The 18,909-nt window shown below is 35.0% G+C and overlaps 1 protein-coding gene and 1 pseudogene across 12 annotated transcripts in view; both read right to left on the minus strand.

The window, feature by feature from the left end:
* The window catches only part of LOC123680682, a 194,503-nt gene that overhangs the window by 41,466 nt on the left and 134,128 nt on the right, over positions 1-18,909 (minus strand). For all 12 annotated transcript variants that reach the window (XR_006747551.1, XR_006747552.1, XM_045618712.1 and 9 more), the window contains one exon: positions 2,879-2,997. Coding sequence is in view for 10 of the 12 variants with exons in the window: in XM_045618712.1 (XP_045474668.1) it covers positions 2,879-2,997 (119 nt within the window). In the remaining 2 variants the exon portion in view is untranslated. The remainder of the gene's footprint in view (positions 1-2,878; positions 2,998-18,909) is intronic.
* LOC123680684 lies at positions 9,611-10,917 on the minus strand (annotated as a pseudogene).

The following is an 18,909-nucleotide window of genomic DNA, read 5'->3' on the forward strand; positions in this document are numbered from 1 at the left end:
ATTATGATTAGTTTTTCATAATCGTCTAATAGGCCATCCCGGTGAATCACCCTGTATGAATGTCCACCTCAATGCCCAGATTTGTTCATAACGAATTTTTCTTGTTTTGGGATTACTTAACAATAGATTTCATAGGAGAAGCCTAAAATTCATTTGCGGAAAATATATACTATAAAATGCAGAATTTCTCAAATATGTTTGATCATGCAAATTTTCTAATCCAGATTGCTGTAGAATAAAAATAACTAACAAGGTTCACTTTTTTTTTTTTTTTAAACGACTTTATTCTTCAATTAGATAAAACAAGGCGACATTTAGCTTGAAGCTACTCTTACATGTAACCTCACATGTATTTCAGTTATATTCGTAAACCAAAAACTACAATCTGTATAGCACCTTAAAAATAAAATAAACGATTTCTTGATCATCAGAACATGTTCATGTTTTATCACCATTAGAATTTTCCAAGGACTATTGATCCTCCCTGTTCTAGCAAAACTTTGGCACATTACAGCAGATTTACCGCATGTTAATTAATCTCTAAAGGGAGATGGGAATGAAACATGATAATGAGAGTCGAGTTTATAGTAGAAGGAGGATGATTCAACTGTAATTTCTAGTTAAATACGTGCTTCATTTGTGTACGAAGACTACGAATACCATAAAGATCGAACTTTATACGGAACGCGGGGAAGAAAAAACTAAAGCGTTCCGCACACGGCAATTTTGTTACATTCCCATATTGACGATATAAAAGAAATTAGTCAAATCCTCAATTCTAAATACAATTCATAGTTTAACATGTACATCATACAAACAAGGTGAATCCACAATGTTGAGCAATATTTTTAGTGGTCAAATAAAAAAAAGTAATGTCAGAATGTGTGGAACACAAATATCGAGGTTTATTCTTCTACAAATTGTTCAAAACGATTTTATGATCGATGTTCATTTTCTAGGCGATGCTACAACTGCTATCATGACTATCTATCTTGATATTCACTATAATTTTATCGACATTCTCAGTTATAGCATTGAAAAACGAAAAAATTTTTCTTCAAACTTAAATTACTTCCAGGAGTATTTTATCCAACAAAAAACTGTGAAAAATATTATTTCAATATTTTTTCTCTGAAAAATGTTGACAAAAAAAGTATGACAAAAAACGGCAACTCAACCTATGAAAACAAGAAACTGCAACATCCAGAAGGAGCTGTTTAAATTAATTTTTTTTTTGTGAAACATAAATATATAGCCAGCAGTAAATGATTGATATGAAAAACGATTTACATTTTTATAAATTTGTTAATAATGTGTTTGTCACCCGTGATTATCTATACATTCCACAACATGTCTCGGCATTGAAGCAATAAGATGGTCTATTTCTTCCTGAGGAAAACTATCCCTAGCTACCTGTACTTCATGTCTCAGAGCCGCTAAAGTTCGTGGAGGCCGGGGTAAATTTCCAAGCCTTCTTCCCATGATGTCCCAAACATGCTCTATGGGCGAAAGATCGGGATCTAGGCGGACATGGCAAAAGATTCACATGGGTCGCTTTGCAAATGGACGAAAACTAGCTCTTACAACATGAGGTCGGGCATTATCTTGCTGAAATATTGGATTCCCGAGCCGGTTAAGGCGAGGGAGAACATATGGCTCCACTATTTCTTGAAGGAAGCGCAGCGCAGTCATGTAACCTTGAATAAAGACTAAAGGTGACCTATTTGCATGTTCAATAGCACCCCAAACCATAACGCATACTCTCCGGTGTACAGGACGCTCAACATCACACTGAGGTTCACGTCTTTCTCCCCGACTTCTTCTAACCTTTCTTCGGCCATCATGTGCACCCAAGGAGAATCGAGATTCATCAGAAAAGACGACCTGATGCCATCCCACATTACAATTTTGACGTTCTCTGCACTACTGTAATCGTTGCCGGCGTTGCTCAACCGTCACAGTTAAATAAGATGGGGTCGATAATGCTGCAGTTCAAAAGACCTTATCCGGCAGTAAACCGTTCTGACAGTTACAGGATAGCCTTGTTTTCCTAACCACTCATCATCCAAAGATCGAGTTGTCGCAAATCGGTCTCTAATGGCCATAAGTCTTAGACGTCGATCTTGAACTTCATTTGTGTCCCTTCGACGTCCGGTGCCTACTCTTCTTCGATTTTGGTCATTATCAAACCACGCTTGACAACATCTCATAACAATAGTTGGATTTCTTTTCGTACGGTTAGCGATTTCTCGAAATGATAACCCCGACTCCCGTAGACCAATAATTCGACCTCTTTCAAATTCACTTATCTGGCGATAAATTCCGCGTTCACATGCTCTAGGAATTTGAACAACAACTAAACATCGACTTAGGATCTCCTCGAACAGCTGGTGTGTTGTAAAATTTAAGAAAAAAACGACTGCAATATTCAAGTTACAAAAATTGTTCACCTGAAAAAATTTTCACGATTTTTTCTCCAAATTCAATCATTTACGACATGCTACACTATCTAGGTTTTACCAAAAATTTTCAAAATTTTAACAACTCCTTCTGGGCATTGCAGTTCCTTTGTCAGTTAGTATACAAAGAAATAATATTGATACCCTCATTCAATACTCGAAATTAGAATCGTTTATGTTACTCTTTTCGAAAGGTGAAAAACTGATTATCCTTTGGTGTCATCTATGGGTTGTATCACCCTCAACAACGCTTTCGGACATAATCTAATAAAAAACTCTATTTATTTTTTAGTGTTTCATCACCTCTCAAAATATCGCTAGACGTTTCTCCTATAATACGGGTAAGTAAAAACTAAAGCGTTCCATACCCGGCAATATTTTTACACCCCCATTTCGAAGGCATTAAAGAAATTTCTCACCTCGTAAAATTTGCTGGCAAACATCGCAAGGGGTGATTTTCTTATATGTGTTCTCTTGGAAGTGATGAGCGTCAGGATCGCCTTTCAGAAGTTCTCTTGTGGCTGCTGCGCCGTTTTTCCTGTGTAAACAAGATATTAATTTCAATCAGGCACAAGATGGCAGGCTGAAGGCCAAGAATAATTTTCGCCCTCGGTCGATCGAGGAAGGGAAAAACAAATAAGGTTTTTCGATTATTTTCACCCCATCAAGGATTAAATTCTTCAGGGGGCTGAGCTATATTGGTTCATTGAATATTTATCTTGAATTTCGGATGATTAGGAAAGATGAGAATTGAGGCACAAACGAGATCTTGATGTTATGCTTGACGCCTAATTTTATATCTGCCGGAAACAGATGGTTCGACGGATTTTCAGTGAAAAAAAATTATAATAAAATATTTTTTGGAACACATCTCGAAGATCCAAAAAATGATTATATCTCTACACACATTAAAATGGTCTAGGAGACACCTGACACTTGCTTTTTTCTTGAATAAAATGTATCTTAGAATGGAAATGTGGCACATTTTGGCTTTTCATATTGTTTTCAAGATGTTTTTTTAGAAATTCGTTGGTTTTTTCCTCGTTTTTTTCTGATACTTGAGATGATAACGTTAAAAGATGTTTGTCAAGTTCAACTGATTTCATATTTAATTACTTCAATGTAAAAGTAATAAGCGTAATTTTGTTCGAATTAGCTCATTTTTCACATGAAATTTATGAATGAACATCATTTAGATCGCCACACAGTTAAGAGCAAAAGATCTTATACAGGGTGGTATGATTATGCGAAATTTTGCTGAGATGGTCAACTCGATAAGTCGTCTGTAGAAAAATTTTAGGAAAAAGGAGATGTCCGAAAATGTTGCTGCTTCAAGAGCTACCCAGCTGGTTCACGACAGATTAATGCAGTTACAAGCACAGAAACCCAAATTTGATCAATTAAGAAGTGAACTGCAGAATGTTCATAATATAAATGTTAGCTATCAAACGGTGACAAATCGTTTACATAAGGCTGTTTTCCACGCTAGACATTCCCTCAAAGTTTCTGTTCTTTCCCGTAGGAATCGCGCTAGGAGATTTGATGTGAAACACTCCAATTGGGCTGAACAAGAATGGGCAAAATTATTTTTCACAGATGACTCCAGATTTAGTTTTAAGACCAGATTTTAGAAGAAGAAGAAGAAGAGTATGGAATAGTCTTGGTAATGCGGCTCGATTAGAAACTATACATGAAGTGGATAGATACCAAAGCAGAACAGTCATGTTTTGGGGTAGAAGATTTCATGACAGCTCATGACACGTCATCATTGATAATTCTTTACTTTTACGTTAATCTCTAGAGTGACAAAGATATATATGCCAATTTAGAATATTTCTTATTTTGAGTTGTAATAATTAAATTGAGAATACATATTATTTTCAATGTTCTTCTCAAATAGGTATTTTCCGTAGAAGTTTTGCACTGTCCCCTGGACTATTTTGATGTGTGTTGTAACAACTGAAATTTTAACTTAAATTTTTGTTAGCCAACAAGGATTTAACTGGAATACGAAATAAACTGAGACAAGATTGACTAACTATTTAAGTTTTTCCTCATAATGGACTATTCTCTTATTTTTTTATTTAGATTTGTATGATAATACGTAAAAGAACGTATACTTTTTCAAAAATTAAGCATAACTTCACTACAGAACTTATAACTTCAAAACTGTTTTCTCTCTATATTTCAACACTGGAAAATAACGCAAAAAATCTAGAATAATTAAAATACGAAGCCTAACTTGGACTAAGTAATACGCTAAAATTATACTCTTATGAAATTGTGAAAATTTTAGAGATACATTCAAGAACTCAATTTATGTCATGCAACTTATTCAATAACTAGTTAATAATTATGATATCAAAACTCTTCGTAACAAAACTATATATTATCAAAATACACAATAGTTTTACAAAACACATATTTCAAAACTTATTATAGTAATTCCAGATTCAAACGACCTAAGTTAATTTCACTTTAAAATAGCGAAAAATGGAATTTGTGAAATGTTTGAGTCTGGAATAACTATAACTCTCGAAGCAACCAGAAACTTATTGAACCTTTTTTACATACGTACTGTGCAGTAGTGGTGTGTCAATCTGGAATATGGTTGTACCATGAAAATTAGACATGTGTACAATTTTTTTTTGGGGGATTTTTAGACCGATGAAGATATGAAGTGATGGGAGATGAATTTGAGATGAAAATTCTCTTGATATAGAAAAACGTGTGATAAGTAACGATTTACTTGTATTTACTTATGAGTGTTTGTTGAAAATGTGAAAATTTGTCTTACATTATTGAAATTATTGATTTTGAAATTTTATATAGTCTTTTGTGTCGAACCATATTTGAATTACTTCATTTTCCTTTATGTATCAAAAAGCTGAAACCTATACTTACAGGTTTCAAACTTTTTCGAAACAGAAAAGAAGAATATCTACTTAGATATTTCCAATAAAATAGCAAGAGTTTTTTATCAAGAAAAAAATATATCGTCGAATAAATCTAGTAAGTGTCTTTCACGTGATTTTTCGTTAGTACAACATGATCATTTGACGCCGTTCCCTCAACTCTTCAATAATTCGAAACATTATTTTTTCATTCTGTTTTTGCAAACGGGTAACTTCCCAAGGAAATCCTAAGAGCATTTTTTTGCATGAAAGACAGCTTCTTTAATTTTTGACCCCTAAAAATATTTATCCTCATTTTGTAACTCACTGTAGAATCCTATGGAACAAGCTTCAGACTGCAGAATAGGATATTGGATATTCAGGAAATCCTGATGAAAACAGCAGCGACTTTTGTCTTGTATCGATTACTGCAGAGATTGAAATAGAATAGCGCGAGGACTCTGAGACAACTCATTCATTATTTAAGGAACCGAACAAGGCTTTGAATTTCCTCTGTTGCATTTATAATATTCCTTTCCGTATAAAAGTAGTTTTGAATGGATGATTCCAAACTCCAAATGTTCTTCTTTGCTTCCGTTATGCCCTTTTTTTATTGTTTGCTACGATTTTCAAAAACAAATTGGTCTTGCAATACATATAACAGGCCAATTGAAAAGTCCCCGGTCTACCATTGTAGCACACATTTTTTTTTGGCAAAATTCGATTTTATTATTCAACATAGTTGCCTTCGAGGGCGATACAGCGATTATAGCGATCTTCCAACTTTTCGATACCATTTGTGTAGTACGATTTGTCTTTCGCTCCAAAATAGGCCTCAGTTTCGGCGAATACTTCTTCATTGGCGCTAAATTTCTTTCCAGCTAGCATTCTTTTGAAGTCTGATAACAGAGATGAATCGCTGGGGGCCAGATCTGGCGAATACGGTGGATGCAGAAGCAATTCGAAGCCCAATTCATGCAATTTTGCCATTGTTTCCATTGATTTGTGACATGGCGCATTGTCTCGATGAAACAGCAGCTTTTTTCTCTTCAACTGGAACCGTTTTTCAACGATTTCATCCTTTAAACGATCCAATAACGCTATATAATAATCGCTGTTGATGGTTTGCACCTTCTGGAGGTAATCAATGAATATTATACCTTGCGCCTCTCAGAATACTATTGCCATAACCTTGCCAGCTGACTGTTGTGTTTTTCCTCGCTTTGGATTCGATTCATCGTTTGCAGTCAACTCAGCTGACCGTCGATTGGACTCCGGAGTGAAATGATGGACCCATGTTTCATCCATTGTCACATATCGGCACAAAAATTCAGGTTTATTTCACTTAAACAGCTCCAAAGAACGCTCAGAATCATTAATCATCAATCATTTTGATCGATTGTGAGCTCGGGTGGCACCCATTCTGCACACAGCTTTCTCATGTACAAATATTCGTGAATGATATGATGTACACGTTCAGATGATATCTTTACAATGTCTGCTATCTCGATCAACTTCACTTTAAGGCCATTAAAAAAAATTCATATACTTGTAGTAATAATGTCCATTATTCTCTTGGCATGTGGCATATAATATATGTTGCTTTACTCTTTATATAATATGACATTTCAGTGGTTATAGAACACACTGAACAAGTTTATATAGCAGTTTGTCTTAACGATATGAAATTTTTTTAATTAAAATAGAAATAAATCCCGAATTCTCAAACAGTAAGCCAAACCTGACCTTTTGAGAAGCAAATTACAGATTTTCACTCCTTGTTTCAAAGAACGCGCTTCTACAAAGTGAGCTACAAATATAATATAACCCGAATCCTTGTTTCAAAAGTATATTCTCTCTTTAACTCCTTTTTTCATCGTACACCCGTAAAATTTAGGAGAGCCTGTGAAAGAATCGAAGGAAAAACTGAAAGGAATACATCCTCCTCTTTGTGTGTTATTCCTTTCTTGTGAAGTCTTGGGAGGCAGATCTCACGGGCACTTTTCCTTTGACCCTGAAATTCACGTAACAAGGTCTGGTGGAAAATCAGCATTTCTACCCGTGATGTCACGTTCCGCTGGAGGAACGTAGCCAGAATTATTAGGTTATGGCTTCCTGTGTACTTTCAGTGTTTCGGCAAACGCCTAGCAGGAGACTGCAAGAAGTGTTTATCCGCCAATCAAGGCATTTTGGCCGCTTGAAGTGATTCCAATCGATACACTTCTCGGGAATGTTTTGAATATTTCACGAATATCGAAATCGAGGATTTCCTTCTTTACGTCTTTCGTCAATAGCTATAAAAGGACTTTTCAGCTTGCGAGTTACTGCAATCTTCACTTGGAAGTAGGGAGCCAATTTCTTTATTGATTCTTTCAAGGAATAGTCAGCGTTTACTTAGAATTTGTTCTGCAGAACTGATTTTGTTTCTCCGAAATTATTACTTGGCAAGTTGAAGGCATTGGGTTGTAATAAATGGAAACAACAACCTTGAAGATGACTGAATCGATAACTTGGACTCCCAAATATTCTTGAATGCGAATGAGAAATTAACTACACTGACATAAGAAATGTTTCACTCATATGGAAAAATTTTTGGAATGGGAATTTATGAATAATGATATAATGGATATTTCTATCAGTTTTATCAAGGTAGCTCTCAACTTTGTTTTTAATGGAAATGCTTTTTTCACTTGTTCGGTTTTTCAATGTGAAATATTTGATATTATGAAGTAATGGTGAGTCTTATAGGAATTTGTTCTGAACTAAATTTATACATGAGTTCTTTACGCGGACATTTTTTTGGAATGGACCTATAATATACAAGGTATAGAAAACAAAATTTTGCCAAATTTTGTAAACGAAAATTTGTCGGTTTTTCTCTATTTAAAATGAAATACTTTGTATATTATTAGTTCTTAGGATGCATAAACAAGGGACTTACAAATGAAGTATATGTTGTAGCTCAATAACAGGCCAATCGAAAAGTACCCGGTCTACCATAGTAAAACACATTTTTTTAACAAAATTCGATTTTATTATTCAACATAGTTACCTTCGAGGGCGATAAAGCGGTTATAGTGATCTTCCAACTTTTCGATCATTTTTGTAGTAAGATTTGTCTTCAAAATAGGCCTCAGTTTCGGCGATTACTTCTTCATTGGCGCTAAATTTCTTTCCAGCGAGCATTCTTTTGAGATCTGAGAACAGGAAAAAGTCGCTGGGGTTCGGATCTAGCGGATACGGTGGATGCAGAAGCATTTCGAAGCCCAATTCATGCAATTTTGCTATTGTTTTCATTGATTTGTGACAAGGCGCATTGTCTTGATGAAACAGCCCTTTTTTGTTCATCTAATGGGGCCGTTTCTTTAACGATTTCATTGTTTAAACGATCCAATAACGCTATATAATGATCGCTGTTGATAGTCTGGCCTTTTTGGTAATCAATGAATATTATACCTTGCGCATCCCAGAATACTGATGCCATAACCTTGCCAGCTGTATGTTGTGTTTTTCCTCTCTTTGGATCCAGGTTTATTGCACTTAAACAGCATCAAACACAGCTCAGAATCATTAACACGTTGTTGCTTTTGATCGATGGTGAGCTCGCGCGGCACCCATTTTGCACACAGCTTTCTCATGTATGTACAAATATTCGTGAATGATATGACGTACACGTTCAGATGATATCTTTACAATGTCACTTTTCGGTCATTCAAAATTATTTTGTGAACTTTTTTGATTTTTTCGTCTGACACAGCCTCTTTTGGGCGTCCACTGTGTTCGCCGTCATCGTTGATCTTTTCACCACGTTTAAACTTAGCATACCAATCAATGATGGTTGATTTTTCTGGAGTGGACCCCGGAAACTTTTCATCACGCCGAGATTTTGCTTCTGTATTTTTTCCCTTCAAAAAACAATATTTCATCAGCACACGAAATTGTTCTCCTTTTTTTTTAAATAACAAAAGTAGCTACACTCACAACGCAATATCTCACAAACTAATGGTCGGACTGCTGTCAAATTTTGACACGTATCGTTTGAATGTTGGTACTAACTAAAAATCAAATGAATTTAATACTAGCACCGCCATCTGTGCATCGGACCGGAGACTTTTTAATTGGCCCAATATACTATTAGTTTGAATCAACTAATTTTTTTCAAAACAGCTCTTTTTCTGAAAAGGAATTAATGTCAGTACTATACCTTTTCAACTTCAAATTGAGACTAATCACATTCAATTTGAGATTAAACAACTTCAAAATGAGAATAAACAACTTCAAAGTGGTTAGCACAATCAAATTGGGAATAAACACCTTCAAAATGAGAATAAACAACTTCAAAATGGTTAACACAATCAAATTAGGAATAAACACATTCAAATTGGCACTAAACAATTTCATATTGGGAAATGACATAAAAATTTCAATTTGATACCTACTTCAAAAGTATTGTAGTATATATTATAGGTATTAAGAATGGAGATTGTAAACTTTTGTATTGAGATTAAATAACTCCAAATGAGTTGAATATTGTGGGTAGAACTCAAAGTTTATGTACATTAACTTAATCTTACGCAAATAATATGAAAAATTTTTTCGAAAAATATGGAAATCAGTACCGAAAATTTTTTCTCATATACATATATTTTATAATAAAAAAATTACACAACCATATCGACTAAGTTCAAAACATCCGGAAAATATCTCTGTATGTGCGCCACATATCTCGCACAGTTATTGATATTTATTATGTTTATATTATCACGCAAAATAATTTCCAATTCACGCAAGCGATACTGGTTTTGAGGAAGATTTGTCCTTTCTTCGCCAGCCAAAATCTGTTGTAACCTTAGAGACATCGCTCTTTTAACTGCAGCTTTGAAACTTGACCATGCAAATTCTATAGGGTTCAGCATTGGACTATAAGGACTGAGCCTGAGAAGAAGATGGTCTTGAAATTCTGGTTCCTGGAAGACCTCTTCTAAGCCTGCATGGCAAGGAGCATTATCAACTACTAATACAACACGAGTTTGATAAATATTATAAGCAGCTCGTAAGCAGTTTCGCATGAATTCTTTTGCTTCTTCCCTTCTGAATGCACCCCTTCTTATTTCATGATGTATCAATCCCATGTTTCCTATACATCCAATGACATGAACATTAGCCCCACGATTGCCTGCTGAAATGTATCGACATCTGGTCCCTTTCTTAGATCGCCCTTGCCGTCGTGATATAAACAAATTAAAATTTGTTTCATCAAGATATGTTACTGGTATATTTTCTGATTGATAATTTAGAAGCTGTTATACATATTCTTTTCTTCGTAGTTTTGTTTCACCACTATTCAATCTTTCAGGTTCTCTGCGTACATCTTTCAAAGTGTACAGCAATCCATCCAAATGTTTCCGCAAACACTCAGACGATACAATAATTTGGTGATCTGTTAGAAACTTTTGTCTGAGTTCTTTCAGCGTGATTTTATTATTTTCCTCCACATATTGCACTATAAATTCGCGATGTTCTTCTGTAATTTTTGTTCTCCTTTTTCCTCCACGTTGCATGGGTATTCTTTGTGTTTGATTGTCTCAGTCTTTACTTGTCGGAAATTCATCTTGATGATTAAAAAGTAAAATAACTTATTTCCGCTTTATATATTTATTTTCACAACAATTGTTTCGTCATGATAACATGACTTCGTCAGGTGAGCATGCTCACCTGACGAAGTCATGTTATCATGACGAAACAATTGTTGTGAAAATAAATATATAAAGCGGAAATAAGTTATTTTACTTTTTAATCATGGGTATTCTTTCCTGATTTTTCACCCAGCGGTAAGCCGTCGAACGCTTCACTCCAATATTATTGGCCAATTCTCTCCAATCTCCATTATTATTATAAACTGCACAAATCTGCTTTTTGATATTCGCTGCTTCTGTTTGTTTTATATAACTTGGCATATTGATATTATGTATATTAGAGCACTTATAAATTATCTGACCGGTACCTATATTATTTGACAATTCCTTTGAAGTATCAAATTTAAATATAAATGTCATTTCTCAATTTGAAATTGTTTAGTCCCAATTTGAATGTGTTTATTCCCAATTTGATTGTGTTAACCATTTTGAAGTTTTTTATTCTCATTTTGAATGTGTTTATTCCCAATTTAAATGTGATTAGTCCCAATTTGGAGTTGAAAAGGTATAGTTGTATAGTTCCCATCGAATGAGCATTTTTCGTAAAAACATCTGATTGAAGAAAACCAATGTATTTCGCCATATTGTGAGAACATTTCTAGAGAGATCAAGTCTTAATATACAGACTAATTCAGAAATTTTTATAACTTCAAAACTAAGTGCAAAAATAATTAATACACCAATGGATTTTGTTTGTTGTTTATAGCACCAGTAATGAAAAAGTTAGGAGAAATTCTCATTTCACGCCATTTTCCAATTTTCTCTTGAAGCTTGAAAAGAAAGATATGGCATTAATTTTTTTCCAGCTCAAAGGGATTCTGAGATCCCCTCACTGGACAACGAATTTTGGAAACCCGATATAAGATGAGTCAGGCATTTTGAAAAAAATTAGGAGATTCCAAAGAAGTGGGGCTTGGCTGGTGAATAGTGTTATTTTCAGCTTTTACCATATTGAGGTCGAGAAGGAGCATTGAAAAAGCCGTTATGTAAGTGTTACATCATCGTGTGCAGATGTTTCTGACAAGAAAACAGACAAGCCTGAGGTGCACAAGCCTTCAAAACGTGAGAGTTAGCCTTGGAACATCCTGCCTCAACTTTCATTCCTGGAAGCTGTTCAATTTTAGTTTTAAGATGCCGACCTACATTTGGGACCTGTTATCTCCAGGAAAAGTCATCTCTAGGGGGTCCAGCTAAGTGGAACCTCATGACGCAACACGAAATAGAGGAGTTAATAAAATCATCTGATTTCGGAGAACCTCATCAAACGAATTGGGAACAGTTTTCGCTTCATTTCGAGAAAACCGTAGAAATTCAATTTGACGAAGAGCTCCTTCAAAGTAACAGTAACCAAGTGATCCTCTGGGCTAATGGAATTGCTAATGTAAACCCGGAAAACACAATTTCGCATTGCTCTTTTTCTCGAGATTTCCTCACTTCTTCACAATGGAAATAGAATGCAATTCCTCAAAGGCATGGAAATCGCAAACACCGCTTGAAGATTCAACGATTGATTTACATTAGGATCAACGCGATAAATAAATTAATTTCGTCCAGATACCGATCTTGACTAAAGTTGCGTAACCTGATTTTATTGAAATATTCAGAGTTTTTTGCTTCCATTACGCACTCGTTTATCATTACGATAGAATGCCTGTAATTTTCGATTGCTTTTACATATGATCCTTATTCCTTACGATGTTTATGATGAATTAAATGTACAAGTGTGTCATTCGAAAATTACATGCGTTTATTTCAATATTTTGGCGAGGTGAAAGAGCCCAAGTCCGAAGGTCAAAAATATGAAAATATCTTATTGCAATTTTTATTACATAGGCGTAAAACTTTGCTTCCACGCCTTCCACCGTTTTTTTCGAAATTCGAAGCATCATTGTAAAAAACTGCTTATACATTTATGCTTTCGAGTATATTGTCCATCTCTGGGCGCTACTTTCACACATCTTTCGGGCAGCGTACGAATCTCGAGTTGAAAAAACTGGTCATCTTTTGAAGCAATCCACGAATCGATCGAATTTTTTACTTCTTCATAAAACCGGAAATACTGGTCAGACAGGCCGTGTGCAATTGATCTGAGCAACGTCTGGAGAATACGGCGGGTAGGGTTGGACTTCCCATTTCAACGTGTCCAAGAATGCCTTGACCACTTTCGCAGCATGGGGTCGAGTATTGTCATTCACCATGCTTTAAAATTCTTTATCATGTCTCTCGTTTTATCGCGGCCGTTTGTCTTTCAATGCTAGTCTCAAACGCATCAATTGCGTTCGATAACGATCGCCTGTAGTTGTTTCAGTAAGTTTTAACAACTCATGATACACTCCGCCGAGCTGGTCCCACCAAATACTGGGCTTGTCCGAGGAACCGTGAATATTCAGTTTGGCCGTTGACGTGGAAGCTTGGTCGGAATATCTCTATGATTTTTTGCGCTCGAGATTATCGTAATGAACCCATTTTTCGTCTTCAGCCACAGTGCGATGTACAAATTCCTTCCGTCTTTGCCTTCTTTTGCGAACAAACGCTGTTCAACATCTCTCGGCTTCAACTTGTACGGCACCCAATTTTTTTTGTTACTGAATAATTGCCATGAATTTCAGGCGTTCTGAAATGGCTTTTTGCACCACTTCCAATGATCCTGCCAATGTTTGTTGCGTTTGACACTAGTTTTGATCGATAAATGCCTCCAATTCTGCATCTTTGAAAATCTTTTCTCTTCCACTGCCATGCTGGTCGTCGACGTCAAAATCACCCTTCTTGAAGCGTTGAGACCACTCTCGGCACGTTCTTCCACTAATAGCGGGCTCATCGTAGGTATTTGAGAGCATTCGATGAGTCTCAGCTGCAGATTCCTTCATATTGAAGCAGAAAATTAAAATCTCCCGCAAATGACGAGAATTTGGCTTGTAAGCCATGTTTAATCGAGAATAACTTTATGATGCTGACTCAACTCGACTAATATTTCGATGGCGTTCTGTTCACAAATACCTAAACCTATTGTATGACATCTACGATTTACTTATTCTGACTACCACTTACCACTACAGTCAACTATTGTAAAACGGAGGAAGCAAAGTTGTACACCTAATAGATAAATAGGCTTGAATGTAAAATTATTTGTTTATTTTCATACAAAAGTACAATTCATTGATGTAATATTTCACGAATATAGAAACTTCATAATACTGATGAAGATTTTGAATTGTGCTGGACACGTTTTCAAAGCAATTTAATTCCAAGACACAAATTAAAATAACAGGAATTACAGTTGAACACGCAGTTGATGAAGTTTTTGGTATTCTGACTGGCTGGACTATTATAAGTGCATTGACAGCTGCAGTTGATACATCATCGAAAATTAGTTGTGGTGAAACTTCATTCTAACATATTTCTTCAATTATTCTTTCATGGTGACCTTCATCTAACTGAAGATATGGTTTAACGGATTTAATGTTCCAGGGGTTTATGATTTTAATAAGCTGTTTCTCAACGACAACTTTTTTTGATGAACTTGAGAGGGCTGTAGATCGTACAGAATAATTATTCTGACTCCATGTGACCATGTCAGAGCTTTTTCCATTATATAAAGTACCAAATTACCTACAAATAAGTTACAATTCCATAATTTTTCTCATATTACATGAATTTGTAAAATATATTCGAAGCCATTAGCCAGATTATGCCAATTAGGGAACTATTTCCGTACGAAAGTTTACAATGTTCACAGATTTAGTTAAATCCTTTTTCCTGAAACGAGAATATACCTTTCAGATTAAGCCCACTCCGTGGGCAAAATTTTCAGCTTGAAATTGCATTCATTAGATGAAACTTACGCCTACGAGGCTTGTGTAGAACAAAAGTTGGTACAGAATATTGACGTATAGGATGAAGAGGAAATAATTCAACGACAAGCTGATGAAGTATCAAGATTGTTCATTAATTAACGGCATTTGATACCACTTTCCATCAAGTCATTACACTGAAAATGGGCCTGTGGCCAACGTGTTGAGTGGATTTCAGATTGGAAAGCGGAATTTAATTACTGAATATGCACGTCCCTTTGTCAACGGAGATTATGCATAATAGCTCTGAAAACGGATGCACATTTGTTTTGTTTTGTCATTTGTATGTTTCCAGAAACATAAGGTTGGAAGAAAAGTTCGTAGACCAATACAAAGATGACGCTACCAGTATTGAAAAAGGACTCATCCAGCCAAGTAGCTTGACATTTTAACCAACCACTTGATTTGAAAATCAAGCTCTTGAAAAATTACATACTTGAGCTTGACTTGACCTGATTTTAGTTATTGATTGCTTGACTTGATATCAAGCTACTTGATATTACTTGAGCTTGATATGCACGCGTCGCACGGCATATATTTCTGCAATATTGCGCGCTTAGACTGAATAAGGGGATTCCTCGAGCGCCTAGAGACTGAAGCATTCGCCAGTGTGACTTCATTAGTAGTTTTCTCACATTTCTATGAAATATATTGGTAGATTTTGGTGGTTTCAGAATGATATATTCTCGCACGATTTTGTTCTACCAGATGTGGAAGAATGAACGGAATAACCACAGAATTAGAGAATAGTTATTTATAATACAAGTGCAGAAGGCATTGATATTCTTCCACGAGTTCAAAATTCAAAAACGAGCCACGAAGTGGCGAGTTTTGGAATAAACGAGTGGTAGAATGAGCCTTCTGTACGAGTATTATACATTATTTTCTCTAATTCATTGCATTTTCATTGAAATTAATGAAATATTTCCATAAATATATTTTAGTGATTTTTGCATTGAAAAATGTTGGTTGGCAGAACTGATTTCTTTAAGGCAAATTGATGAATTGACAGATAAAGCCGTGGCAGAAAGTTCGGATAACCAACATAGAATAATAAAATATAACCATGAAAACTGTGCGTTTCTGATATATTCTCGCACGATTTTGTTCTACAAGATGTGGAAGAATGAACGGAATAACCACAGAATTAGAGAAATATCTTTCCAAACTTGGCCAAAATGGCCAACGAATTTTTATCAACGCCAGCATCTTCAGGTCCTGTTGAAAGACAATTTTCCAGAACTACTCTTACAGTTTCAAAAACCTACAATAGGTTAGGCGATAAATTTATAAGATACCTCATGTGTCTTAGATCCTGGATGGAAAATTATCAAATCAAACATAGCCTGAAGGTTTCTCAATATTGAGAAACTTTATTTCCTCATTATTTTTTATTTTGTTCTTAGTGATTTTATCTGTTTCTATTTCAAAGGAGTTGATATTTTCGGTTCATTTATACAATAAGTTCAATAAATAAAAGTTTTTTTTTGCCAGGTTCCTTCTCATTTCATCATTTTTTTATTGATGTGACAATACAAAATAAAACTGCTGAAACTCAAGTAGCTCGAAATCGAGTCAAGCTCAAGCCAAGTACCTTGAAAATCAAACTAAGCCGTGAATCCCTATCTTCCATTTTATTAGGTAAAGTGGCCTCCCATCAAATTGGCTGAATTTTTATATGTTATATTCCAAGTCATTCCAAAAAAAAAATCAATAGGCAAAAGTGTTTCTATAGGCTAGTTTTGACGCTAGAAGCCTCTAAAAACTTTCATCTGTTCTCTATTGTGAAACAATAAAAATTTTATCCTGGATAATTTTCTCTATTCTGAATAATCAAGATGTGAACTATCATTAATATGAGAAACTATTGAAGGAATTGTTCTTTGGTGCTGTTACATTTGGTCAATTATACAGTCTGTCCCAGCTACTTAATATTTTTAAAGTTCAATTATTCGAAAATGGTTTAGTGATCTACAATCAAAAAATGTTTATAGAGGTATAGAGTTTGCTAAAGTTACCTCCCCTCTTTTTATATGTGGAATTGTCTTAAATAATAAAAAATATAGGTTCGAATTTGAGAATCTTGAGTTTCGATGAATATGAGTTGATCAAGTTCATGATCTTCTGATAAACACCCTGTACACTTTTGGTCCAAAGCGCAAACAGTCTTATAATAGTACGTATTTGAAGAATCGTAAATAAAAAAGGTTGTTCAAAAATTTTTTCTGCAGAAATATTCGAAAAACTGTGAGTCCTCGTCGTCACCTTTTTTTCCACAAGAATCCTATTAACTCATGAACCGTTGAGTTTTTATACAAGGTATGGCATATTGCTGAAAGGGGAGAAAAAATATTGTCTCAAACCCCAACATGCAAATTTTCATAAACGTCTAATAGGACATCGCGGTGAATCACCCTGTATATTTTGAGTGAATATGATACTTCGATTCACTTTTATGGAACTATGTGTTCTTTGTGAAGAATTTACCTGTTAGACCCCTGATGTGTTCATTTCCTTCCTTATGTCAAATTTCAAAGTCAATGTTGGGGACAAAATTCGTTTACTGAAAATGACGTATACCTCTTTGTTTATTACTTTGAGGCGAAATCCAACTCATTACTCTTTCAACTGACGTTAGAGAATTTGACATTTTTGAGTGATTGAGAAATAAAGGAATATTGCATGTGTGAACAAACTTCCGTTCAATTAGCTTGAAAATAAGGAAAGCATTGGCGTGAAATTACAAGCGCAGTTATGTGACCTCTAAGGGTGTAATTTACGTATAAATGACCTAGTGCTTTCCCCATCTTTGTTTTGAAATTCTGTTGGGATTTTCTATGGTTCTGATATCGCTGTTGACACGAAATTTTGCACGTAGCTTGGAATCATAGAGTAAGAAACATAGAGTAAGTATACGTAATTTTTACATATCGCCAACATGGTTAGATTACGTTGTCAGATTGTGATATATTTTCAAATCCTGCACAATTTTACTGTATCATTATGAAAGTATGATATATTGAATGAAATATATTTATTTGAGTGATTCTCGATTAAATATGCAAATTTGAATATTTCGAATCCGATATTTTTCCTAATTGTCGAATTAATAATAAGCAAAATATTCAGTTTTCTGTATCTACCTGCAAAAATCCAAGGTTTGGCAACTTTTGCTCTCCTAGTGTCATCGGTTGTTTCACGTCGTTTGGTCCGCTTCAAATTTGTTTTCTGAATTTCTGATATATTTAGGTATTCATCTCAATATATTTTGAGTTGATATGAAACGTTGATTCACTATGGGACATAAGAAGTGCGTTCTTTGTGAAGAAACTCGCGTATTGAGTGAAATATTGTATCTCTGATATGTTTTCATTTCCGCGCGCTTCATGTCAAATTTGATAGTTCATGTTGGGGACACAATTTGCTTACTGAAAATGACATATGCTCCCTCTATCTATGTTCATTACTCTGAGTTGGAATTCAATTTCAAAACAATAAAGACTTTCAAAGAATCGAAATGAATTGGTACAATCACTCTCCAACCAATCTGAGTGGAAAATAAGCATTCGTGTTTTTTATATTGAGCCATTATCGGAATTACCGATACACGTATTATTTCAACACAACTCTGTGGACACTGAATAAATTCACACGGAGCAAGCTCTAAAAACAATGCGCAATGCTGATAAAAGCGTAGCGAAAATTATAACATCGTTAAAATTCATCGTTGGCAGGTAATTCACGCCTAAGGCTTCTATTTAGATGCGAATCAAGCGGCAAAATGAAAATGTTTCACAATATTCGATGTTCACTCGACACACTGAACGTTGGAAAAGGGTTCGCATAAAATCTATCTAGATTCTGCGAGGTTTTCCAATATTATTCCTGGTTAAATAACTCACGTCATGAGGTAAGTAACCTGAAAGGTATTATAATTTAATCGGTATTTGATATTTTAGGACTTTTAAGTTGATTAGAAAACATACATCGAGGTGCTGCTAATAAATTA

Source organism: Harmonia axyridis, chromosome 5 (assembly GCF_914767665.1).
Source record: "Harmonia axyridis chromosome 5, icHarAxyr1.1, whole genome shotgun sequence".
Lineage (NCBI taxonomy): Eukaryota > Metazoa > Arthropoda > Insecta > Coleoptera > Coccinellidae > Harmonia > Harmonia axyridis.